At 43.2% G+C, this 27,711-nt stretch overlaps 1 protein-coding gene across 6 annotated transcripts; it reads right to left on the bottom strand.

Moving 5' to 3' along the window:
* On the bottom strand, positions 1-26,601 carry pfkpa (phosphofructokinase, platelet a). Of its 6 annotated transcripts, none has more exons than XM_036515999.1 (23): positions 26,366-26,601; positions 21,929-22,002; positions 21,166-21,243; positions 20,507-20,696; positions 19,935-20,100; positions 19,591-19,635; positions 19,138-19,246; positions 18,410-18,505; positions 16,380-16,472; positions 16,047-16,172; positions 15,375-15,439; positions 14,794-14,863; positions 12,177-12,323; positions 9,732-9,802; positions 9,310-9,397; positions 8,006-8,158; positions 5,250-5,414; positions 3,738-3,799; positions 3,078-3,189; positions 2,816-2,915; positions 1,264-1,269; positions 699-804; positions 1-158 (listed from the first exon to the last, which is right to left on the bottom strand). In XM_036515999.1, exons 1-23 carry the CDS (start codon positions 26,448-26,450, stop codon positions 5-7), a joined length of 2,361 nt encoding a protein of 786 aa, XP_036371892.1. In that variant the 5' UTR covers positions 26,451-26,601; the 3' UTR covers positions 1-4. The 6 variants fall into 6 exon arrangements, with proteins under 6 accessions (XP_036371892.1, XP_036371901.1, XP_036371910.1 ...); XM_036516008.1 differs by lacking the exon at positions 8,006-8,158 and adding an exon at positions 6,389-6,541; XM_036516017.1 differs by lacking the exon at positions 1,264-1,269.
* Between the last annotated feature and the right edge of the window lie 1,110 nt (positions 26,602-27,711).

The raw sequence follows: 27,711 nt of genomic DNA, 5'->3' as shown, positions 1-27,711 counted from the left end.
GGCCTCAGATGGCCGAGGCGTCGGTCTCTTTGGGCCTGTTCCGCTCCACATGTTCCAGCTGGCCGGCGTCCGACACGTCATAGCTGGTCTTGTACTTGGCCAGGATCTTCATCAGGGGGCGGAGTTTCAGCCACCACTGCTCCTTCGGAATTCTGTGGCTGCGGACGACAGATAAGTGACTTGTAGGCAAGCCCAGGCACACACATACAAGGAGATGTATGGTAGCATACTTGGTTTGGTTTTATGGTTGCTTCATGGTATCTTTCATGGTACACTTGGCTTGGTTGCATGGTTTTATGCACTCCTATCTCTACCAGCTAGCTTGTACCTTCTCTGGCCAACAACTGAAACTTGTTCATGCAGCGCTTCTAATATTGTGACTACTTATATGGCTTTACGCTTGTGTTGTACTCCGCCTCACTTGTAAGTCGCTTTGTATAAAAGCATCTGCCAAATGAACACATGTAAATGTAATTGTACTTGTCTTCCCTTGTCTAGTCAGGTTCCACAGGTTAACTCGTGGTAGGGCTTAAGTACCGTTATATTATCTGGTCTGGGACTGTTGTTAGCCTAGTCTGACACTGTTGCTCATGCAACTTGAATGTACGCACTTCTGTTCTTGTGCTGGAAGTCCCTCTGGGTGAGAGCGTCTGCTAAATGAATGTAATGTAACGTAATGCGTGTGTAGCGTGTCATACACAAAGTCCGTCTCATCCTTGAGCTGCACCACTGGCTGGAAGATGAGCGCACGACGCCGCATGCCCAGGAGACAGGCTGAGTCCTCTGTGTTGGCAAACACCCTCCCTGCAGGGCAAAGAAAACCCATTAACAAAGCACTATGGCAGACAGCACCGCTGTTGCTAGGCGCCACGTGGCTGACGCAAACTGCCCAATCACGGGCCAGGCCACTCAATGTGCTTTCAGCCCATGTTAACATGGCTAGCTAAATGTCACTACTTTCTAAATGGCTTTATGTGGAGATTAGCAGTGCTGTTTGATGTACAGAATAGATCAGAGTGCTCTCATGTCAATGTTGCTTTGCAAACTGCCAAACTATTCATCTCACAGCAGCCTTATCTCTCGTGTGCCATGTTAAGAATCTGAGAGCATTCATTCACATGAGAGGTATACACATAAACTTTCTGGAAAAGGGACATTATCACAGTGCGCATAAATTGCGACTCTTTGAACTTGTGAAATGGAACTAATGGAGAAGCAGCTTTGAAGGACTCAAAGCCACCGTCAGTGAATAAAAGGGTTTACCTTCATCTTAATGTCATCCATGGAGAGAGCAAAAAGAAGAGAAACAGGAATGCAGATTTAACTAAAGACACAAGGCTACAAACTGTGTAATCTGAGCAAGAAACCAACTCACATGTTAGTTTTCCACGACATGCAATGCAGTTCACAGCACATTTTATATTGCAATATGTCTCCAGCAGTTAACTTCAGCTGCATATCTTGCTGCCAATTATCCAGTTCTGCACTTGTATTTTAACAATTAATAAAAAACACTATATTCAATATTACCCAATAATGTTTCACCATCACTCAACCATATTTGACCAGAGAGAGGCACATAGTGGACTGACCATCCATACTATGAATACAATGTCTCTACATTGTTTGAAAGAGTATAAAATGAGAGTGTTTCACCAGAGATCTGCAGAGCCCAAGGGATCAGTGTGGCAATAGACTGCCAGGTAATAGATACTGAAGTAGGCATAAACCAAGTGGGGTGTCTGAGCTGCATGGGGCTCATGCCCAGCTGGAAATGACGCTACTGTATGTGTTGTGTTTTCTGGATTTCTGTCCAAAGGGACACAATGAAGCCACAAAAGTGGCACCGATATTTGAAAATGGAAGACAAACCAATTAAATACTTTCAAGATCATCTGGCAGACTTGAGGAGACAACCAGCCAGGCTTTCCAGGATTTTACAGAGGCTGTAAAGTTCATTTTGTCTTTTGCAACCTTGTATTTGTTGCAATAGTGGATTCACTTTATGTTACATTCATTCATTACATTGTTGTCATTTAGCAGACGCTCTTATTCAGAGCAACTTACATCGGTTAGAATTTCTACAATGTTACCGATTTATACAGCTGGAGATTTTACTGAGCCAATTTTGGGTTAAGTACCTTGCCCAAGGGTACAACAGCAGTGCCCCAGCAGGGAATCGAACCAGCAACCTTTTGGTTATGAGCCCTATCCAGTACCACTACACTGCTGCCCCAAGTCCCATCATTGACTTCCCTAAATGTTGCTTACGGTTGAGCGTAGTGTGGAATAAGACCTGACCCTGTTTTCTCACTATCTCCCTGAAGGCTCACAAACTGTGCTTCTCTCTCCCTCAGACCACACCCAGAAATCCCATTATACCACAGGTCACATTCATTTTATTTACAAATTTAATGTAAGTATACTGTTAATATTCCATTATTGTAATTAACAATAAAATGGAAGAAAGTAAGTCCTAATTATTCCACAGAAAATATTTGCCCCATATTGTCTTTGTTTTGAGGTCCAGGCCAGCAAGAAGGTTGAAAACCCCTCAAATGCACTACAGACACAGATAACAGCAAGGTGAATGGCAAGGTAGTACACATTAATTACAAGGAACTGAGCTTGTAATAGCAGACTTGCAGGCTCCATCCACTCATCGGGCACTGCCACAGTATGCTTGAACATGCTTCACTAAATGCCTAGCTGTGCAAATGGATAATGTGTAAGCATGTCAAAGGTACAACAATCTGCCCTAAGTAAAGGCGTCTGTGAAGCAAATGAGTCATGTGATACTATGTTCATGACATACCTTGTCTATATGTCTCCTTGAGCTTCTTAGAGATCCACTGCATAGCTTTGGCAGATATCTTCGTCCCGAAATTCCTGTCGAAAGGGGACGGCGCACCACCCTGTGAAGGTTAAATATGTATTCTTAAAACCATGAATATCCAGGTTTGCTGTCTTCTATTGATCAACCAGCTGAAATGTAGACAGCTTCAGACCAAATACTTTGACTAACTGGATACTACTTAAGAGAAAACTCTGTGACTCAGGTGATTTCCTGTACTTACCTGCTGCATATGGCCGAGAACGTTCTTCCTGCAGTCGAACACACCCTTGCCCTCCTCTGAGTACAGCTGATAGATGAAGTCAGTTGTGTAGTTTTCACTGCTGTTCTCGTTTCTGCGATGTTAAACACGATGATGATGTGAACATGATGCTTTTCTTCTCTGATGGCTTTGCATTGGATTTTGAATACGTTGAATAATTAAAACTAGCTAATCTGAGGTTTCAGAGAAGCTGTGTGACTCAACAGACAAGTCACACTACGCAGCTATGAAAGGATGGGTGCATATTAGTTGATGTAATGCTATAAGCTACATTCCTATCCTTCAGTCAATCAGCTTTGTAAATATCTTTGCTGTATTCTATGAAATTCATGTCAGAGGTAATGAAGATGGTCTACTGAAGGGTACTGGCTGTTCCTCTCTCTGTAGGCACTGCAAGTACATGCAAAATCAATGTAACACCTCTGCAAGGAACTGAAACAGTGCCAGGGTTCTAATGTCGCACCTTGCGGTCTATGTTCCTCTGACTAATACATGGATTATTGATTATCGCTCTAATATTTATGATATGATTGAGTTTCTCATGGCTGTTTCGTATGGCTCAGTGCGGCCTCTGCCTGTGTGCAGTGTAATGGCTTCCGTTCACGTGAGAGTTTGCGATACCTCAGTACCAAACCTCTCTGGATGCTGGTCTTCATCTTCTCTGTCAAGTGCTCCACATTGGCCTGAAATTTCCAGAACAAATCACCGTCAAGCCTCTGCTGCTCTCCAGTGAGGCCTCTCAATCAGTGCCCTCAGTGGAGGGCAAGAACTGTAGTGATTCAAAACCTCTGTTCATACATTATGACAAAGTTAAATGTGTGGTAGTGGAAATGTGTTGGAAGACTTGCACATGGATACTGATTTCCTACAGGCTTAATTCATCTGGTAATGTGAAAGTCAAACACCGTTTCCTGCTACACACCAGCAGAGGGCGCCATTGTTCCTCAAAATATTTCCCAGCTTTGTGCTGTTTGGGAATCATTCCACTGACTGTATAAAATCACATACAATTTTCACTGTTTTCAAATTTTCATTTCAAACACACTGGTAATAATGACTTCCCTTATTTTCAGAGTGGTGAAATTGATCACATACATATTTTGTAAAAAAAATTACATTAATATTCACAAATATTTTCTTTAATTCAGGTAAAACCAACAGCAAAGAAAATATCACCGTGCCCGTGTTTATTCAGCAGAGTGCTTAGAAATGCCACTACCTCCCTATCCAGATGTGCCTTTGATGGTTTCAGCCCAATTTCAAGACTGATCAGGGCATAACAGCCAGGGAATAATTACTTTCTGGCCATAAATAACTGACGCACGCACCTGTGCCTGGTCACCCGCACGCTCTTAAAATAGAAACTCTCAGAGTACATCTGTCTGCATATTTAACATGGACAGCTTCAGAGAGTAGCTCAAAAGACAGATGCTACAGAATGGAGAGTATTCAGTGCAAGGTACTCTCTACCAGAATTCACTCTGCAGTAGAGAACACGGCGAGTAACATACTCACTTTTTATGATAAATAGCCATTTTAGTTACGCTCGTCACGTGTCAACGACAGCCTTAAAAATAACACGCGTACATCTCCAAATGTAATGGTAATATAAAATGTGCCACTTCCAACTTTAAGTGAACACAGCTGGTAATATACAATTATTATATTATTCATGTAGTACATTGAAAATTTGTAAAAGGATGCTATACTAAGATTTAACCTTCCTCTGTGTGAAGCGGAGTGACCTTATTGACATACGCATGGTCAAATATGCCAACTTTAATGGCACCTTACGTACACAGCAAAGTAATATTAAGGCCCTGGTAAATAAATATTTAAAGGATTTTGACATGACACTTACAAAACACTAATATGAGAGCTTAATCTGCTTCATCGTTCTGTTCTATACATGGTCTCAATTTAATTTTACCACTTGGATGATTAACACTTGCCCAAATTACTACATCAAAGCTGGACGAAATGGGAGACCTGATGTGAGGGCTTGAGGATCTCTTCTGAATCCCACATATAGACTACATAACAGCCCACATATAGACTACATAACAGAGGTTACGTAATACTGTTCAGAGCCGCCTTCCTTGGCACGGGGCTTCCGCACATCACATGACTTGCCTGGAGGTCTCGAATGTCGAAGGGCTCCTCGTAGATGTAGGCGGCATCAGCGCCAGCGGCCAGCCCCCCGACGGTGGCCAGGTAGCCGCAGTAGCCCCCCATGGTCTCGATGATGAAGACGCGGCGCTTGGTCCCGCTGGCCGACTGCTTGATTCGGTCGCACGTCTGAACGCGCACACACACACTCACAGAGTCATTACACCAAACATAATGCAGCAGTCTTTCTAATGCTACAACATAATTGGCACAACCGAGCTGCAGGGCTCTTTCAAAATGCCACAACCACACACTACCAAGGGACACTTTCATCTGAATCTCTTCTAGGAAGCCAAACTACTACAGTGGAAAACACAAAGAATATATATGTATATTTTTTTAATGCGTATATGCTCTGCAACTACACAAATTCATATTTGAGAGAATTTGAGAAAATACGATAATTTCCTGATGTCCAATGGGTATCCCTGGATTGCAATCACAGAAAGGTAAGCAGTCAAATGGATCAATATGGGTGTGTTGACACTGTAGGGTTCTTGTAATAATCACATAGCCTAAAAATGTATATTTTCAGTCCTCTGGAAAAAGTTTAGACCTTGTTTTTACCACTGTAAAACTGGTGTCCTGGGGGTCAACATGCACAAGACATTAAGCTGACAGACACATCTGTTAAAATAAAAAATAATTGACAATTTCTATTGGTTACAATTCGAGCAATTTCACATGCAGATAAATAACAGCTTCACAGCCGAGACACATATTTGATCAATCTCCTAAACTGGAAAAATACTTAATGCGATGATAAATTTCAGTTGCTAGATTTATGCTTCAGCTGATATTCTGAGTGCACTGCCGGTACTTGACAGGGCCCAGGTGAACAGGGACCACTTAAAATAAATGACTTTTTAATTTTCTAGGCAGACGCTGTAATCCAGGGCCAATTTACAGAGGTTACATTTTATACGCGGCGTGCCTTTATACAGCTGGATATTTACTGACGCCGTTAAGGTTAAGTGCCTCGCTCCAGCATACGATGGCAGAGCCCCGCCTGGGAAATCAGGTTAGGTCCCTAACCAATAGGCTACACCGGCTGTGCATCTAACAACATACCGAGGTGCGAAACGCTGCAAGGTCCCCCTTACCTCCACAATGGCATTGAGGGCAGTGTCGGCTCCGATACTCAGATCAGTGCCTGGCACATTGTTACTAATGGTAGCGGGCAGCATACAGAGCGGGATGCAAAACTCCTCAAAGCTGGACCGTGCGTCATAAAGCTGCAGCAGACTCTCAAGGGCCTGAAGCGGCAGTATATAGATGCGTTAGACCACCAGGGGGAGCCCCCGGGCTACACTGAGAGACAGCCCTGAGTGCGTGTGTGTGTCCTGTGCGTGTGCTCCTTCCGTGTGATAGCGGTATTGGCTTCCCATTGGCAGAGAGGACAAAGAGTGAGTGGAGGGGGGTTGGGGGGGGCAGGGGGGGGCTCACGCTTCGGTGAAGGACGCTAATGGAAAAAAAAAAAAAAAGAGCATGATGTTGGCAGCACGGCTCGGTGACACTGCACCGGGAGTCACAATGGTACATTTGTACCTGAGGTGGGGGACTCGACACAATGCCAGGGCAGTCACTGTCACACAAAGACAGATTTCAGGGAACGATGGTGGCCAAGCCTAGGTTTTACACAACGCTTTGCTGCACTCGACAATGCTAGCGTGTGTGGGGGCGGTGTGTGTATGTGTGTCTGTGTGTGTGTGGATATGTCTGTCAGTGCGCGTGCATGTATGTATGTGCGTGAATTATCTAGTTCTTCAAAGAACTGTGGAGAAGGAGAATCTTATCCTAATAATAAAGAACGCAACTCAGACTGTAGTATGTAGTTATGGATTAGATGCAATAGGCAGTAAATACATATAAATAAAAATAAATCTCAAAGTGCTTGCATAAAATAAATAAAATCAAATAAAAAATACATAATGAAATGGTGATAACCATTTATTAATATGCTATTATTAATACAAAATTATTACTTATTAATATAGCTACTGAATGCATGCTAAAAGTAGTGTGTGCAGCTTTGGTTAGTTCATGTTACTGAGCAGAGGAAAACTCTTGTGTTAAATCTAAACTCAGACCACACATCTTTGTCCACAAAAACAAGCGCAGCAAGGTGCAGGCTCAACACACGTCCAGGGCGCAGCATGCCACAAGGTACTGCAGCATGCCTTGGCCACCACTTACCTGTGCACCCCAAGCTCGCCTTTTTTCCATACCAGCCGTGCCAGCCAAAGCATCAGCAACACCTCAAAGGGCCTAACAACTCTATCAATCATTTCTCAGCCTTTTGCTGCTTTTCACGACTCCTCTGGCGCAAGCTTTTTGGCCGTCACTGCATACAGAGTGTATGCTTGACAGTTGCGCTTTAAGTGTATCACATCGATACTTTGGCTGAGTTGTCAACTTAACATTGACCCAATAAAAGCCCTCACTGGATGGAGAAGCAGTATTGCTAAGCAAATTTAACTTGCAAACGCATGAACTGCGACTAATTCTTACAGCTTTTCTTTTTCTAACAACGAGGCCACATCGAAAATGACTACATGAATAAATAATGAGGCCCTTTACATAATTAGCTGCAGTTAGCAATAGCAGCTTCCTATTGGCTGATGCTGGTAACTGAAAGCCTGAGCTGTGACCTGTGATGCAGGGTTTTAATTGGCTGGCAGCGGTAAGGTGTGTTTTTCTTGTACCCCAGCCACACTTACATTAGTGATAGCATTGAGAGCAGTGTCTGCGCCAATGCTGAAATCTGAACCCGGTACATTGTTGGAGACAGTGGCTGGTACCATAACCATGGGGACACAGAACTCGTCATATTTCCCACGGGCAGCTAACAAGTCCATCAGTCCCAGGTAGGCCTGCAGGGCAGAGCCAGGTCTTTAGTGCTGGAGCTAATGGCAGAGACATGACAGGAGCCAGAGGGAGAGCCAGGTCTATCACAACGGACAGCGTGACACAAGACAGGTACCACGGCACACCCACAGAGGACACACACACACGCCCACACACACACACACACAGACAGACAATGACATGAGCCTCTGTGTCTATGGGTGAACAGATGAACAGGCTCAAAGGAAGCCCACATACCGTACTACGAGTGGTCTATGATGAGAGTACAGCATGGGTTTTAGAATCTCTGACATTGTCAAACATTCATAAGCTAAAAATCAGTAAATTCACTGTCAGACGGACTCAAAACAGACTGCAGTACTGACTGCCGTGCTGTTATGTACAGTAATCAGTTATCACTAACCAGCTCACCCTGGTCCACTTGTCCATTTGTAACGGGACACATTGTTGCAGTCCGATTAATTCCCATGCTCTGGACTACACATCCACATTTTATTACTGTAAATGTGTCAGATATCACTAATGGTGATCTGATTTAATGGGAGGTAGAGTTTCATGGTTTTATGGATTAGAGGAAGTGAAGAGAATGTGCGTGTAAGCACGTGAGTATAAGGATGACGCTACGAAGGAGCAGGGACAGGGTTGGTCATGTTCAGCATAGCAGTGTTTTACACAATACAGGCAACAGACAGCGCTTTGATTGTATTACTAAAACATATCACTACTTCATCTTTGTTAGCTGGTTGTATTCACAAAGTATTAACTTCCATCACAAACCACACTGGCCTTTCGTTTGTTTGGCAACTGTATTTTATCACAGAGAGAGAGAGAGACATTATATTTTCAAACTCTTATTTACATATAGTTTGGAAGTGCAGTAAATATAAGATGCAAGGTAGAAGTTCATGCTTTGTGAATATTACTTTTATATAACTGTTAGAAAATCTTTATATATGCAGTTCTATTATATAGTAACAAAATACAAACACATTTTACCAGATTATACTGGTAAATATTAAATAACAACAACAACAACAATAACAATAATAATAATAATAATAATAATGATAATAATAATAATTCCAGTAAATCTAACTGTAAACAATGTCTTGCTATATCTATACATCATGGAATAAATAAATGGACTGCTACGTACCTCAAATCCACCAATAACAAGCAGCGCATTAATGTTATGCTTCCGCATTTGCTCAGCGATTTTCTCAGTGTGCTTTGCAGGAAGTGTTCTGAAATTATACAATCAACAGTAAATTTAATTTGAACAAATCAGCCTTTTAAGCCAGAGACAGAAACTGAATTGCCTCTATCCAATTTATTCCTCAGCAATGGAAAATTGAAATATCCTTGCTGTGTCATTATAAGAAAAAAAGAACATTGAATGAGAGGAGAAAAGCTTTTCCTAACAGTCGGGTATGTTCGTAGCAGAATAAATGATCTCTGTACAGACGAATGTAAAGTTGTTTAGATTCATTTCTAAAGTCAAAACTCCGTTAGCACATACAAACCTCAATTTCACACTTCAAATTCCTCTGTAATAAGTTTATTAAAAAGATATTTTACCGTTTTGTTCCCAGCAGTGATCCACCCTGGCCAGTCCAGCCACCAACATCTCCCCATTTAATTTCCTTTATCTAAGGATGGAAAAGACACCCATACACAACGGCAAGAATCAGCTCAGATTTCACAGGGGGCAAACTCAAGCTACCTCAGACTACCCCGCAAACTACCTTCGGCCATAGGGATTCCTGAAAAAACTGTCATTTAAAGTAGAATTTATTTCATTGTTTTCAGGTGTACATAATGAAATTGTTTTGATTTTAGTGTTTTCTTAAAGGTGCATCAATGGCTAAACGAATATAAACTCACCCCTTTAGCACATCACCCCAAAGTTTCAGTATCTTAACTCAAGGACCCCATGAGCACTTATATTCTATATATGGTGTCTGACTGGTTAGGAGATTACAGAATATTTTCAGAAGCTGCTGACTCAAAAGGAGAAATAACTTCGCAATGAATAGTAGCAGCAATTACTATTGGGGCCAAACTACTGGCTATTGCTTCCCACAGATGCCTGGAACTCTTTTGACTGCTCAGTGAAGGTACTGCACAGACAATGCTGGACAAATGCCAGAAAAGGCAGAAACACAAGAAAATTTTGCTGTTGTGATTGGTCTGTGTTTCGGAAAGGTTATCCTATCACGGGGTGAGCAATGCTCCAAGGCTAAGCCACTGTGGTGTATTAATACCGAAGTGAACAAGGGTAATTCTTTCCAGACTGAGAAGGAAATATCCTATTACGTGTCTGTCTACTGGTTCAACCAACCAAGAAGATGTTCATAGTACAATGATAGGCTACAGTTCTGTGCTTTGTATTAGTGGAATGGATTGTACTGTCCTGTATATTAGTGGATCCTGACTGTATGGTGAATCAGTGGAATAGGTCTTAGGGATATCACATATTAACAAACCACACTATGGAATGAACACTAGTGCCTTCAGCTCTGACGGTTGTGTAATGGGATTGAGTGTGTCTTTTTAAATGGTTTTAACAGAGGTCCACGGACTGTGATACGCTACCGGACAGTAATGTCACAGGTCATGTCACAGGGAAACGCTGTTGGAGAGCTCTTCCTCTCCACCAATTAGCTTGTAGAAACCAGCATGTATAGACTCTTGTGACAGGCCACAATAGCCTCTTGGGACATGATGCGATTACACCTGTAAAACCAGTTTTTTGTGAACCTTTAGGGTTTGGATGGCTTTGTTTTACACAAGCTTAAAGAAACACATATTGGGTTACACGGAATACTGAACAACCACAAAAGGGTAAAACCAGGATGCTCAGCAGAGCAGAACCTGGTGTTATTATTTATGATAATGATGTTATCAATCCTGGGTGTGTGCTGTAACTTGACTGTGTCCCTCACTGTCCCTGACCTAGACTTACAGTTAAGACCAGTAGAAAATGTTTGTAAAGGAAAAGAACTGATAGAACCATCTGAAGATTTTTCCTTGCTTCCCTCCTGCTGTAGCCCTGAATGTTGTCACAAAACATTACCTTGATGGTCAGCCTTTACTGGATGTGTTTAAAAATATCCCCCATGTCTTTTTTTTTTGTTTTGTTTTTTGCTTTTATCTAAACTCTATATATTAGATCTTAGACACACTATTATGAATGATCTCCATAAGTCGTTGTTACATACTTATCATTTCCATTATTTTATAGGCATTTAGCAGACACTCTCATCCAGAGTGACCTACACAGGTTACAATTTTTTTATACATGTTATCCATTTATACAGCTGGATATTTACTGTATACTGGATAATCTGAGCTGACATTGCCCAAGGGTGCAGCAGCAGTGCGCCAGCAGGGAATCAAAACAGCAACCTTTTAGTGACGAGTCCTGCTCCTTACCACTACGCTACACTGCCGCCCAATACAATTCAGCCAAAAGTAACCTACTCATTTCGCTTGTGCTAGCAGCGTGTTAGCGTGGAGTCATCTCAGGCAGCGATCTCTGCCAGTCCCCGTGCGTTAGCAGCCTCCCACAGGGCCTCATGTCGCAGCGTCTACTCCCCCCCCCCCCTCTCTGCCAGGGCAGGCTGTGCTTCCGCACCGCTCCTGCTGTCTCCCCAGGCTGTAATTGGCTTACTGTTAATCTGGGGTTTTTTCATCTCCCCGCACGTGCTGTAGCACAGCCGTGAAGGAGGCGCAGCTGCCGCGCTGTCAGCCGGAGCGGCACATTGGCAAGGTCACCCTGCTCCGTCAAATTGTCGAGTCTGCGCACACCTCCGGCGTGACATTTGACGTGACAGGCAGGAGCTGGGCTGGCGCTAACAGAATGACTTTCGGGGAACGCAATTAAAGATCGATTGTTCCTGACCCTTGCTTCAGGCAAAGCCCTGTCTCGGCTCTGTATGGGTGTGTGTCTTCTGCTGGTTAAGATGGTGGTGGTACTCTGCCTCTAGTAGATGTAATAGTCATTATCATTAGCAAACGTACCTGTCCCTTGTAGAACCCCTCGAAGCCGTCGTTGACCGCGAACATCTTGTGGCCCTCGGTGATGCCCACCCTGACGGCGGAGCGCACGGCAGCGTTCATGCCGGCCGCGGGGGCGCCCACGTTCAGCACGGCCACGTTGAAGGAGCTCTGCGTACACAGAGCCATGCACGCCGTCACAATGTCGCCGTGTCACACTGCTACGCTCGCACAATGACAGTCTGTCACACTGTCGCTTTGTCAGACTGTCACACTCACACACCGTCACTCTGTTACACTCGCACACCATCACTCCGTCACACTGTTACACTCTCTCACCATCACTCTGTCACACTATCACACCGCCACTCTGTCACACTGGTACACTCTCACACCATCACTTTGTCACACTACTCCAGCATTACTCTGCCACAATCTCACACTAGTCCAGCATCACTCTGCCACAATCTCAAACTAGTCCAGCATCACTCTGCCACACTCACACTACTCCAGCATCACTCTGCCACACTCTCACACTACTCCAGCATCACTCTGCCACACTCTCACACTAGTCCAGCATCACTCTGCCACACTCTCACACTAGTCCAGCATCACTCTGCCACACTCTTACACCATCCTAGCGCCACTATGTCACACTATCAAAATGTCACCTCCATTTTGTCACACTCTCACACCATCACTCGGTCGCACTCTCACACTCTCACACTGTAACAGCATCACTCTGTCACACCATTGCACGACAACTACGTCACTTTCATTGTGTCGCACTAACACGGTCACACTACTGCTCCACTGTCACAGTGTTTCTCTGTCATACTATCATACACACTGTATCACGTTGTCATAATGTCACTCTTTCATAACGTTACAGTGATAGACTGTCACAACAGCACACCATTGCAACACCGTCACAACAGTGTAATGGCAAGCTGTCTCTCTGCTCATTTTAATATCAGCACAGCCCCTGCACACACACAGCTCTTGATCTGGACTACTGATCGTCTCTCATGGGGAATCTCTTGGTACAGACTCATCTGCTCAAGCTTCAAACCCCTTTTCTGGACAGAAGCTCAAGCCTGTCTGTGTACCTGCCCACGCGGCCTGCATAAAAAGCTGCCGTCTCAAGCTGCGAGCGAGAATCCACACTGTAGCTGCGGCCAGATGGCCAGGTCTTGACTAAAGCCTCTCTCTAACACCGGCTCTTGCTCGTCTCACCCAAACCGTCAGATCATGAAAAATGCGGGATTTGAATCATACATGCCAGTGTTTGCCTTTGCAACGTCACAGTGTATCCGGCACATATGAAAAAGCTTCCAGTCATCTGATCCTCTTACGACTGCTATGCAAAACTGTTACATAATGAGAACAGTCGCATATTTACAGAATATGATTAAATTTAAGAAGAACATTTACATTACAGTGCCAATGCCATATATAAAAACACAGAGCACAAAGCTTGGGATTTGCAATGTATGAAATGAAATCATGCTCCAGTGTGGCTGTTTAAAAGCAATGCTTTTTTTAATAGACCTTTTCTGCTGCAAACTCCAGGGACCACTTAATAAAATCAGTTAGTGTATCCTATCACATATTCATCAAGCTGCTTTTATGTTCTCCCCTATGAGATATGAATCATCCGTGCTGGGAAACCCAGAGACAGCTCTGGATGAAGCACACAAGCACTCTGTGCTTAAAATAAGTAGCTCATAACTGTTCATCATGCAGAGAAGGCTGAAATATATACAGGCAGGGGAAATGGCCATGTTTTGTGGAACATTGCTACATTTTGCCTTTTACAACTTAATCACTTATTACAATGTGCCATTATTCGGTATTTTACCAAGACTCATGTTACTTAACTGACAGTTGATGCACATCACAGAACTCTATTACTATTACTATTACGTCAAAATGTATAAGCAACTGCAGGGCTGCAGTACTGCCCACAGTCATGCATATATATAGATCGCCGTATATAACACTGCCGCACACATTATGTAATGTGTTGTAATTCTACATACCAGCCACAGCATGAGCTTTTCTAATGTAAGTTACTGTCATCAAAATGAAACATGAACTCAACATTTTTTCTACAAAGTCAACATGCACATGTAACTAAAGAAGGTTTGCATATGTAAGCTTTTACAGCACTGACAAAAAAATAATCCCACACAAAATGTATACATACAACTCAGAATGCCAGTCCTAAGACACGCTCTGCTGAAGATCTACAAAGTGTATTAAAAGCAGGGTAGAAAGTATTTGGCTGCCAGGTCGCCGCTGAAGCATTGCACGAATGAAAAGGTTCTGTGGTCCATGTAGGCACCTAAAGCTAAGCTGCTATACTAATGCCTACACACAGTGCTGTACATGCAGTCACCCTGATGGCCAAAAATGAATGGAAGAATCACACTTAGCAGTCTCTCAAAAACTCCTCAGTGTGGTGGCAGGTGCACTGCTGACAGTTCTGGGCTTTATATTACATCATTAGTTTAATGCACAGCTTACGGAAATGCTGACATGACACAGAAGTACAGAAAACACACAATAGGATCAAAAGATAATAAGTATAGGCACGAATAAAACGCTTCACCGGTTTTGAAATGGTGCAGCAACTCACATGGGGAAGCTCAGACTCTGGTTTCCGATGGGCCAAGAGTTTGTATGTTTTCAGATTGTTTTCAAAACTCCTGCAGTTGTACAGAAAAGACAAAAGATGTTTTTTTTGAACACAGCCATAAGTCAAACACATACTTCTTTACTTTTAATTTTGAGGGGTTTTTTTTGACGTTTTTCCATTAAAGATGTGTCATAGTTAAGCACCTTTTCTGGACTTGTTATAACTCACTATCTCTATCAGTCACTGTCAACAACTGATCAGCAAACAAATGACAGTCAACATGCAACATGAAAATTATGTAGTTCAGCTGTTATAGGCAAAGAAAACTATAGAAAAACTGAGAAAAAAACCTCTTTTGTCAAATGCTTAAGTCCCCTCACCCACTTTCTGCAGGTGATTTGGCAATCCCTTTGGGTGAGCCTGTGCTTTCACAGTGAACTCATTAAGTATGCTCCCAATGGACAATGACGTAACGTCATTTTCTGCCTGACCAGTCCCTTTCTCACATTCGACTTGGACAAAGCTCAGTCCCATCCCCAGCCCAGGAAAAAACTGGGGCGGATGCTTCCAGAAGGACCCACCTGCCACGCAGTTTCACTGCTTCCTCAAACTTCTTCTCATCCATGGCTTTCTGCACCTCCTGTGTCTGTAGGGAAGAGCATTTCCTCAGTCAGCAACTTCCTGTGGCCATTCATCTCCTATATAAACACTCATGATGCGAGTGCACAGACTGTATAGCCTATGTGACATGTAAGATCCATTACTGTTGGTGTGCATTTGTCTTTGTATCTGTGCCTATATTTTTACATTATTTACCTGTTTTAAGCTGTGGGACAGATTTGCCCTTAGAGGGAGCGCAAAGTGAAATGAAATCTGATCTTTTCTATCTTTTGAACTGGCTGCTCAAAACACTGACAGAAATAAAAATATATTATAGAACTACAAAAGCACAATCAAACACTGACTGAAATAAAAATATATTACAGAACTACAAAAGCACAATCAACCCAACAGCGCAGCACAGTGCGGCCCAGTTTGTCATAACTGGAGCTCTTTTTGTTTGTTTGTTTTTTTCTTTCTCTATCACATGATGCTGCATATCAGGTCATGATCACCATTGTGGACACAGACTGAAATGATTAACAAAGCAGCTCCTCTGGGCGAATAATAGGACGACCCCCCCCGCCCCTTATGTGGAGCGCTCACGGTGCACCAGCTCCACCGCGGTCAGCTGGCCCTCGGCCAAAACCCACCATCTGCACACACTCCATCAGCGGCAGGCGAACCGACTGGTTTCCGCACAGGGACACCACGCAGGCCGGGGTGTTGGCGGTGGTTTCCAGCAGGGCCAGGACGGCCTCCACTCCCATGCGGCTGGCCTGGCAGGGGGGAGAGAGGTGCCATGTCAGGTTTAAACGTCAGAGGACCGAACCCGACGGCGAGTGACGCCGGAGCTCGGCGAGGGACACTCTCTCCGCCACATCAAGCCAGAAATGGTCATTTACAAGGAGGGGACAGGTGACCATAGGCGGGAGGAGCATGTTAATACCACGGGCCTTCGATGTCACAGAGGCCTGCTAACCTACCAGGATCCTGTCGAAGGCAGAAGGGGTGCCGCCTCTTTGGACGTGGCCCAGGATTGTCACTCGGGTGTCGAATCCCAGGCACCGAACAACCAGCTGCGAAAGAGGGATAGGGGGATTGATGTGACCTGACTGTTCCTGTCTCCATGGCCCTTTTGTGTAAACACTGGAGACACACCAGGACTCATCTAGGACAATGTAAATTCTTCCGTGACACTTTTGCGGAATCACTGATCACTAGAGTCATATTGTCTCTGGGACAATGTCAATTACTCTATGGCACTTTTGTGGAATCACTAGAGTCATATCACTAGGCCAGCTCAAATTCCTCCATGGCACTTTTGTGGAATCACTAGAGTCATATCACTAGGCCAGCTCAAATTCCTCCATGGCACTTTGCTGTTATAAATTGCTAGTCTTTTTCTCCGTGGGGGTTTCTAACTCATGATCAGGCCAATCCAATAAACAACAAATATATATATATAAATATATAATATAAATATATGATATGATCAATATTTAAAAAAACATTACTTGACTTTACTAATAACTGTAACATGAAGCAATATACGAAATGATTGAATATCGTACAATGTTAAAAACAAATACTAACAATAACAATACAATGCACAAAGCATTCATGAGATAGTACACATGCTATATGCAATAAAAACTACCACTAATATTAAGAGGAAAACTGCATGCATTTAGTTAAAAAATAAAGCAAAAGGGAAAGTGCAATCTGAGTTCTCACACGACGTACTTAAGTTCCCTAGAGAATATGTCCCCTTTCAACTCCACCCACAATTTGCACAATATTTTCCTGTGTTTATGTGACAAAGACTGAGATACAGCAGCACGGCACAAGCAGCACTACAAAGCAGTATGCACATCAGCAGTTCAGCTCCTACAGGACCCAGAGAAGCTCCCTGATCCTGACAGTGACAGAGGCTGTACTTGATAAAGCTGAACTACGATCTTAACAACAACCCAAAATGGCAATTTGTCTGGGGTGTTATGATAAAATGAGCCAAATTAACCCCCCCCCCCCCCCCCACTTTTGGTTGAAGTTCGTGACTGCCAATTCAGGAAATATTCTATTTATACCTGACTCTTCCGTTTCCTCTTTTAAATAATTCAGAGGGGCCAGGGTGTGCTCATAGCGAAACAGCTGTCTCAGGGAAGTCGAAAGATGGAAGAAGACCATTACTAATGCAAGAGAGCAGAGGCCTCCTTACCAGAGAGCGTACTTAAGCATTCCAGAAACCAGAGCGGGACAGAGAGCTGCACGCACGTGGCGGATCTCGGCCGGAGCGCCACCGTAAGGCCTACTGTACTTACATCCTTAACGCGCTCTGTGGTAATAGGCTTGTTGTTAGAATCAATTGCACCTTCTGCTACAATAATGATATTCAGCCTTTTCTTCCCTGCACGATTCTATGAGGATAAAGAAACATGACAAAAAAAAATGTAAAGTTTTGCACAGGTTTTCAAAAGCAGTGACCCGTCCCTGCTGAAATAGTTTCATGCCCCAGGAGGTAAGAGCGGATCCATGCCGCATCCAACTGTGCAAATTGGTATTGTTGGTACAGTTTGGTCCTGTTCGTGTGACAGGATCACAATGTTCCTAACCTCTCTCTCCCTCTCTCTCTCTCTCTCTCACTCTCTCTTTCTCTCATTACATTACATTACATGCATTTAGCAGACGCTCTTATCCAGAGCGCCTTCCAGTATAGTAGAACATAAGTGTATCCATTCAATTTAAATGAGCGACAGTGTCAGACCAGGCTAACAACACTCCGAGACCAGTGAGTGTGAGGCAACAGGGGGACTTGAACTTTTGGTCTCCATGAAGACTGCAGCTTTAATTCAGCATGTTATACCGCTCAGCCACATTAATGTCTCTCTCTCTCTTGCTTTCTCTCTCTCTCTCTAGCTCTCTCTCTTTCGCTCACTCACTGGGGTCATGTGACCATTCAGTATCGGCGAGGGTCTGCTTTTGTTTTCCACCGATGGCACATTCAGGTACTCACATCCTTGACAACACTAGAGGTAATAGCTTTTCCATGTCTGTCAATGGCTCCTTCGGCAACTATAATAATGTTCAACCTCGAACCTCGGGATCGAGTCTGGACAATGGAAGAAACACTGCAGGAGTGAGTATCCGCTCTCCTGTCCTGGTTATGTTTCAGTTTGTGTGACTTGTTCTAACATAACACCATAATAATGTTATTCCTTAATACATTTTACTTGTTGGATACAGATTAGTAACTACAAAACAATAATACATGAAGCACATATATTAACAGCTTCATTCACAAGAGTGTTTATCACTGAACATCAAGTCCATTACAACAAATGGGCTGTAGAAAAATAGAATAATTTACCTGATGGGGCCTCTAGTGCTGAAAAAATACTGAAAAGATTTGTCATCCAATTTCAACTGCCACTGATCCAAAACAGGTGTAAATATTGCGTTTCTAATTCTGGCCCTTGGCACTGCAAAATCTGGGATTATTTTAATATTGGTAATCTGCCCTTCTGGGACAAACTTCATGATGGCATTATACAGTATATATGAAAACAGAGTTCTTTGGCCAGTGCTGAAATTTTACAAAGGGCCAAAGTGAAAGCAGCCCAGATAAAAAATGAACAGTAGAGGTGCTCTGGACTGAAGTGCAGAATGAAGGCATTCTGCATTAAAAACGCACTGGCAGTGAAGGGCCGGTGTGAGAGGATTTCCTCGGGCTGCACCCATTACCTCAGAGAGCTTCTGGCACATCTGCTCCTCCCAGCCATCTTCAGGGGGCATCTCAGGTATTAGGACCCAATCCGCCCCACAGGCAAGGGCGCTTACCAGGGCCAGGTACCTACAGTACACACACCCGCGCACACACACACACACACACGCACAAACACACACTACTGTCACCAGACCCAGATACCTTCAGCAAACACACATTCATTAAAACAGGCACCTGGCCAAAAACAGATGTTTACCATGCCTGCATAAACTGCACCATACTGTACTGCAGTCAGTGAAATTTCATAATCAAATTTCCCCAACACAAGCATACATGCTCAACTACTTATATAGAGTTCTATATACAGTAGAGTGCAGGCCCCGGTTATCACATATACTCCCACATATGGCGAGGCACATGGAACAGAGGACCAGAAGTCAAAGCAATCATGGGGATAATCTTTGCCTTACCCACAATGCCTGCCCATGACCTCCAACACAAATGTCCTCTGGTGGCTGAAAGGGATGAGAAACAACACGGCAACAGCGTCAAATGCATTCATTCCACAATCTGCCAGTCTGCCAAATACACAGATGCAGCAATGAAGAGGAGAGGAAATTTCCACAGCAATGTGTGTGTGTGTGTGTGTGTGTGTGTGTGTGTGTGTGTGTGTGTGTTTGTGTGTGTGTGTGTATGTGTGTGTAAAACAGAGGGGAGGTCGGGCCTGCCTGCAATCTGGCAGGAGTAGGCTGAGCCACAGCGCTCTTCTTTGTGAAAACCACATGAAAAAGCTTAAAGATTTCTCCTTCTTTACCTCTGAGCAGTGGTCATGATCGCATCCACAACCTCAATGATTCTGTGCAGGGCAGAGTCGGTTCCGATCGTCATGTCGGTGCCACAGAAGTCGTTGTCGATGGACCCCACCATTCCCACGATGTGCAGGGCATAATACTTCTTTGCAGCCTCCGCATCGATTAACCCTGCAGGGGGAGGCAGCACAAAGCAGCTGCTAGCTGGCTGGCTTTTTCTCATTCATATGCCTTGGGGCAACTGTGTTTCAATCTGTCTCAGTGCTCATAACACAATATATGAAAGCTCTCTGTTCGTACTAAACATCAATGACTATAGTGGCACAAGCTGCAATTTGGTAGTTCTACCTTCACTCAAATGACCCACTGTTGGCTGCTCGTTAACAGTATCTGTTAGCAATTCTCCATGCCTGAAATCAGGGGCAGGGAGGCTTGCTCCTGGAGTGTCAAAATCCTGCAGATGTTCAAGGTCCCTGAGAGGTCAAATACTCAGTGGCTTCACCACATTGTCATACAGTTTCATTACACCAAAAAAAAAACATCCCAGAACCAGTGTGTCCCCTCCGGGCCTCCGTACCCTGCTGGACGAGCTCATCCAACAGGCCGCTCCACTCCTCCCTGAAGAGGTTGGCCCCTGTGAGGCTGCCGTCTCCCCCGATCACGCACAGGTTGGTGATGCCCCGCTGCACCAGGTTGTGGGCAGCCTTCAGACGGCCCTCATGCGTGCGGAACTCCTTACAGCGGGCGCTGCCTATGACCGTGCCGCCCTGCGAACCACAGCGTTCACATTCCATCCTCATGGATTTAACAGCAAAATGCATTTCTTCCATTTCTGGTCATGAACTCTAACTCTTTTCCTCTGCCAAGAAAGCTTCATACCGTAGCCGTTAATGTCTTCCTTCCTTGGCAGTATATCTAGGTTTGTGTAAGTGCTTCTAAACAGTTATTACGCACAGTAACTGTCACACAGCGATGAAATACAATGGCCAACCACTCCACTCAACCAAAATATCAGTTTGCAGGAAAAAAAAATAGCAGAGTTATACACAACATTACATAACGTGCATACTCTCCCTGTTCCTGTGTGAGCCAAAAATAGCAGCACATTCTGTATGTCTACAGTAAAGCAGATTTCCTGTTCCCGTCTGAGCCGAATACAGCTGTATGTCCTGTACTTCCACAGTAAAGCATATTTCCTGTGTGGGAAAGACCCCCCAGTTTGTTTATCTTACGTACCACTTGCAGCATGCTTGAGACACCTTCCCATGTGGCCTCTTTTATATTATCTCCACCATCTACCATTCCTTGATAGCCCTGTAGGGACAAAACACATAAACGCTTACTCTGACTGCTTTCTTTGCTGGTCTCTTAATGGATCATTATCTTCTATGATAGTATATATCACTTTCACTCACAATCATCTGGTGCTTTTATGCATTATCCAATTCCAGTCCTAACATGGTGAAATCAATTAAAAAGAAAACAGGGTAATGACACAAAACTCCAGACCCTCTCGCTGCCCAGAAGGACATGATTTTTGTAATCCATTTATACTGCCACAGACATTACCGATCTGTCCATCAGAGGCAAATGCAAGCCGGTGTCCTACTATTGCCTTAAGCCCGTTATGTAACAAAGCAACAGTAGGCTGGTGCTCTGCACACACATCACTGCCAGTTTGCTTAATTCAATGATGGGACACCCAGTCACTCTCAAAAGATTATCTGTAAAGCAGGTGTGCCAGTGTAACATAGTGGTAAAGAGCCAGGCTTGTAACCAAAAGGTTGCTGGTTTGAGTCCCAGCTGCAACACTGCTACTGTACCCTTGGGGAAGGTATTTAATCCAGAATTACCTCTGTAAATATCCAGCTGTATAAATTGATAACATGTAAAAATGTAACATGTAACCTATGCAATTTGATCTGAATAAGAGCATCTGCTAAATGACAGCAATGGGGTGATGATATTTATTTCAGTCAACTTTTGGTTCCAAACTCACCTCATGAATGAAGTATACCTTGGCTCCCACATAGATGCCCATGCGGACCACAGCACGAACTGCAGCATTCATGCCTGTGGGACCACACAAAAAAGACTCATCATTAGACTGAGCATTCAAAGCTCATGTAAGTGTAGTCTCAGTTTTCAATGTGTTTATAATCCTTATACAATGTAGTTAATTCCATCTGAATTAATGTCTTCCTTCCTTTAATGTAAATGAGCGTATTTTTTGGTATTTAATTAACTACTAAATGCTTTCCTAAAGTTAGTTTGTGCTAACTAGGAGAGGTAGCCATGCCAGCTAAGGGTGCTTTGAATATATATATATATATATATATATATATATATATATATATATATATATATATATATATATATATATATATATATATATATACTATATATATTAACATCAAACACACTAAGGTCCTTCTGCTGGGCCTCTCCTATTTCTGCTTCCACAGAATCATTAACAGAACTGACCTTTAAAAAAAATAATAAATTCTTCATATCACCCTTTGTCTTAGTGAACTGTGATGCAATAAGATGTGTTGTTTTATGAAGAAACCAGCAAATAAATAAGCTTGACCTTGACTTTCTGAAACATATGATAGCATGAATCCTGTACTGAGACTAAGCAGATAGGGGAAATGGCACTTCAACCTTCTGGAAAGAAAAACATGGCTGTGCCACAAAGAGGATTGATATGATTTCACTATATGTTCACTTACAGAAATTTAGAACTCTACTTCAAATTGCTTGTTGGATAATGCAGTACGCTGTGAAGTGTATGGCTCATGTGGAGGTTATAAGCAAATGTTCTGTCGTTTTAAAACACATTTTAGTAGATGGGAGACTGTGAATGAAAAGCAGCAACTGGGTTAAAACAGAAAAATTAGCACCAGACCTACTTCTGTGTGTACCATACATAGAATTGACAGAAATGGTAACATTTGAGCTTAGTTATCTTACACAGTATGCATGGTATGCATACCCAGCTCACAATTGGTACTTACAGCTTGCATGTTTTACATGTAATGTACTGTATGCTTTCACATGCACTCAGCTTTCTCTTACATATTGCAATTATTATGCATGCATTCAGTAAGATATTTCTATATGAAAACAAGAATTACACTAATGTGAGCATGCACACAAATCTCAAGTAATAAACCACGATAATGGCAATGACTGCTGATCTATAAGGTCACAAATAAAACACCAGCATATTCAACCTGCCTATCATGAGCTGGCAGCTCTGTATTCGTACAGTGTACTGTGCAAAAATGTGTTGGAACAGACACAGTACTCCTTATAATAGCTGTTTTAGCCCAATATTTTCATTCCTATTTGCAGTCCTTGTTACAGCTGAAACGTCTGGTTTCAAATCCCCATTTCTTCTGTGTAGCTGGAGAGGCCTTGTCCTCAGCACAGCTCATTTCCAAGTTTGGTAAAATGCTCACGCTCCTCCCACCCGGCACAAGGCCGTTTTTCACCGGCTTTTCAAAAACTGGGGAAACCAACAGGCTGTGCTTAGACTGCTAATGTCAGGCTGTAAGCACTTTTAACCACCCCCCCCCCCCCCCCCCTCCACACACACACACACACACACACACACACAAAATATCAGGCGATGCTTCAAATGAAGCAAGCAGACAGCTAGAACTGTGGCATTTAGACCTCTGACAGAGTCATTAAGAACTCTGCAAAGGTTTGGCCTCAGAGAATGAGCAAATGGTGGAAAAACTAGCCAAGGTTTTAATGCTGTTTCTAGGAAACCAACCAAGTTTGATGACTAGAAATTAAAGTCACAGTGCCAACACACAGAAAAAAAAAAAAACTACACACTGTGATGCAATTACAAATAAAGCATGCTGCATGACTTCACCTTCCCGACAACTTTAGGCCCAACCTATACAAAGCGAACCTTTATAAAATCAAATCTCTATTTTTAGAAAGCCATTAATAGGGAACAAGCCCACTGTAAATACCAACAAAATTATGCTTACTGCTTGTTAGTACAAGACTTTTTTACAGACCATTATATTTATTGCTTAATTACCCAATTTAGTGAGTGAGATCCAATGGCTTTGTTTACATGAAGCAGCTGTGGTGTGAGCTCTGACTGCCGAGTGAAATGGTAAATGTTTTGCATAACCACAAGTCCTTCCCACATATCTCAGTGAATATAAATACACAGCTGTACTGGGTAACACTGTTGTCTGGTTTTTTGAAATAACTATCCCACACAGGTGTGGAAATTGTGACAGCTAAACTGCACTTAACAGTTTACCTGCTTTTGAGTACCAGATGATCAGTCCTGTAAGAAGGTCTGTATTATTGCTGGGCTTATTGATTCCAGAAGCATCGCTGGACAGCCCAGAGTAAAGAGCAAGACAAACTAACTTCAGTCTGATGGGTAGCTATGCAGCTAGCAGGGATTCTGACCAAGCTGTTATTTTAGGCCAACAATGACATTTCAAGGTCGTCTGCTTCACTTCAGTACTTGTGTTATGATGAAGCTGACTCAGCTAAGCTTTCTGAAGGAAGAACGGGAGACACGCCCTTTACAAAACAGCCAAACCGGGGACGCCAGGAAAAGTGAATATTAAGAAGTAATCAGCAACCTGTGATGAGGTTTGCTTCTCTGCTGAGTCATCAAAGTTGTTTTAAAAGGCTCTGTCTGCGTTCATTCGCAAATTGCTTTCCAAATGAAAGGAGCCATCAGCCCTCACGTTAACACATCAATTATAAAGTAACGATTGTAAAACCTGTGTGTGCTGCCGTTGTTTTACATCAGCTCGTGATAATTTACTTTGACTGACGCATTAACAGTTACAGTCAGTGTGCCTCATTTTTAACTCCGGTCACAGCATAGTCTCACTGTACCTCAGCTTTGTCAGCGGGAGAACACAGGTAAGACTAAACAAACTTACTTTCCAACATTACAGTGTTAGATCCTGTCAAGACAAAAAAAAATCTCGGAGGTAACGAACTTTCGCGAGAACAGACCTCCAGGTAAGGAACTTTCGCGAGAACAGACCTCCAGGAACAAGACTTACCCCGAACTCTATAATTGCTTTGTTAATAACACACTGTAACCGGAGTAAGCATTTAAGTGTCATTTTGAATTACACAAAAATGACGGAGTTGGGATGTGTAATCAACGAGAGTTTGAGAGAACGAATAAAAGTGACATGTTTATTATTTATTACCTTGTATTATTACTTAAAAGCATATGTATTATAAGCATGACTTTCATGAAATCGTGTCCTGTTTTATTTCTTCTTCTTTAAAAAAAAAAATCCGCTGCAAAAGACGAAAAAAGTCATCATACTCCTTCATGAGCTTCACCTCGACCAGTCCCCATCGTGTAGGCATCTTAAACATGTGCCAACATATAAATGTGTTTAACTCTTGCTGAAGAAGTGAAGTGAATAAGTGTGGCATCAAAAGAGCGACAAAATAAACACAAAACATTTCTATGATGCTAGGTTCCCTCTGACGCACTAGGCATAACCTGCAACGCCTGCAAGTCCTCACGTACGCACGTCGCCGCTCTCGACACACTGTCAAATACAGAGGTTGTCCTCATTCTATAACGACGAGAAACGCCTATTCTGGCTTGCTGCAGCCAGTTCACCGTGCATCGTCATGTTGTATTTAATGGCATGTACTGCGTTTTCTCCACTGACAAGTGTAGCCGGACACCAAAGCAAACAGATCGCAAAGGCTACACAGAAAGGGCGGATCGGTGGAAAACTAGCTGATTATATCTCCAACTTCCAATTCGAGTTGAACAATTAAGTCAACGTCGGTAAAAAAAAAAGTGTGTTTTGCATGCAAGCTTTTACTGCGGCCAACAGCGCCGTATCACCGCTGATGCTGAAGCAGAAACAAACGTAGATGGCAACGCGATGGTCACATGAACTGAGTGAAATTCCGCAATGCAGTCGTTCGATAGACATTTATAAAGTGATTTCTGTAACGTTCGCTAGCTACTGCACAAGTATTCTTAGATTACTTACATCTATATCCACTGAGGAATGAAAAATCACCATTTTATCAAAACAAGGGATGCCTGTGTTTTAGTCACACGTTGGCATGATTGAAATATAGCTGGGTAGCTATTTGGCAGGCGATCTTCTGTACTGTATATGTCTAAATCATAGGCCTTAGAAATGCACTTGTTCGGCTAACTCGCTGGCTCAAAAATAATGTCCCTAACATTAGTGTCAAGATAGATGCCTTACGTTTGGTACTAATTCAAAACGCGTAACACTTAACATTATGGGTTAATAACGAGAAACCATAGCTAACAACGAAGAGCTATATACTGCGTTTGAATGGGTCCTCTTCGCCCTTTACGAGCCCATGATGAGCTAAAAAATGTCAGAGAGAACGCATACTATCACCGTGTCCGTAGTTACCGTACCTTGAGCATCCCCTCCACTCGTCAGCACGGCGATGGCTTTCCCCGCACCGGAGAGACTCTCGAAGAATTTTATGTGATCAGGCATGTTTTGTGATGGCAAAATACAAAGTCAAATTTGGTTTCTGAATGTCACATAAATACAATTTAAATGCGGTAAATCGTTGCGGTGCGTAGCAGCACTCGTCGCTACGATGCTACCCCCCCTCCTATTTCGCCCGCTCGCACCGGTACTTCGCTCTGCGATTCTCTAAACAGTATAACGCCGCGAGTTCTCCGGTGAATTGACAGCATCTTTACCCAATAGATTCTCAGATCACGTATACTTTAGAATATTCTGACCAATCGCAGACGAAATAGGTGGTCGTTCAGTATAACGTGATGAGGACAGAGGTGTAACTGAGGCATCTCAATGTCGGTAGAGGACGGCTAAATTCGTTATTTAGTGAGCTTAAGGCGATGCAATGTTTTATTGTACTAGCTGGTTTCTCTCAAATAGAGAGAAACCAGCTATCCAGTTCATAGCTTCACCATAAATCATAAACGTTCATTAAACTATATAATGAAAATTTAAAGGCTCCAGAAAAGTAAACCATCTTGCTCACTATAAACGCAGTTCATCTTGGATGCTCTGGTGTTAAACTTGTAGTAACCGTCTGGGAAACTGTAACATTGCAGAATGCAGAGGGGCGTTAGCGATGGCTCTGTACTCGTGGAAAATGCCAACGAGGTGCATGCGTGATGTCTACCCATCAGCCGCTAAGTGCAGCGGCCGTCTTTTGTCAAACAGCTCGGCAAGGCACGTCAAGGATACTGGTGGAGTCTGGTGAGGGGGAGGTTGATTAAATGCAAAACGGCAGGCAAATTCCTAGTTGCAGCTACAGACAGAGGACGGCATCACAGGAAATTAGGAAATTATACGTGCTCCATTGCTCCAATTTACGTGTACTAAATGACTAGGCAGACAGCCGATTGCAATTAAGTTTAGGAATGCCGCAAATTGGTACGCTGCTTGTCATTAAAAAGGGCACATAAGTACATGAAATGGGTGTTGGTGGTAAGTCCACAACGAAGAGCTAGACGTAAGCGAATAAGGATTCCTCTCATTGGAGCGCTGGATGCGATCGTGGCCCGGCCCCTGCTTCTGTGTCTGAGAAGCATAAAAAAGGCAGGAAAAAGGCAAAAAAAAAAAAAAAGCAGCGGCAGAAAAAAGAAATACATCTACTAGATTTGCCCTGATGGTTCTAATGCAAATTTGGTACCAGTGTATCATTGTGGTAAGGCGCAGGGCTCCTAACCAAAAGGTTGCCGGTTTGATTGCCCACCGGGGCACTGCTGCTGCACCATTG

This window comes from Megalops cyprinoides, chromosome 2 (genome assembly GCF_013368585.1).
Source record: "Megalops cyprinoides isolate fMegCyp1 chromosome 2, fMegCyp1.pri, whole genome shotgun sequence".
NCBI lineage: Eukaryota > Metazoa > Chordata > Actinopteri > Elopiformes > Megalopidae > Megalops > Megalops cyprinoides.
The sequence above is the reverse complement of the archived record's forward strand: the minus strand, read 5'-3'. Positions and strand labels throughout refer to the sequence as shown.

Coding starts and splice junctions, on each gene's coding strand:
- pfkpa (XM_036515999.1), bottom strand. CDS start 26,450: ATGCCTGATCACATAAAATTCTTCGAGAGTCTCTCCGGTGCGGGGAAA. Junction 19,636..19,934: donor ATCATGACCACTGCTCAGAG/GTAAAGAAGGAG, acceptor CATCCCTTTCAG/CCACCAGAGGACATTTGTGT. Junction 18,506..19,137: donor TGTGCCAGAAGCTCTCTGAG/GTAATGGGTGCA, acceptor TCCATTGTCCAG/ACTCGATCCCGAGGTTCGAG.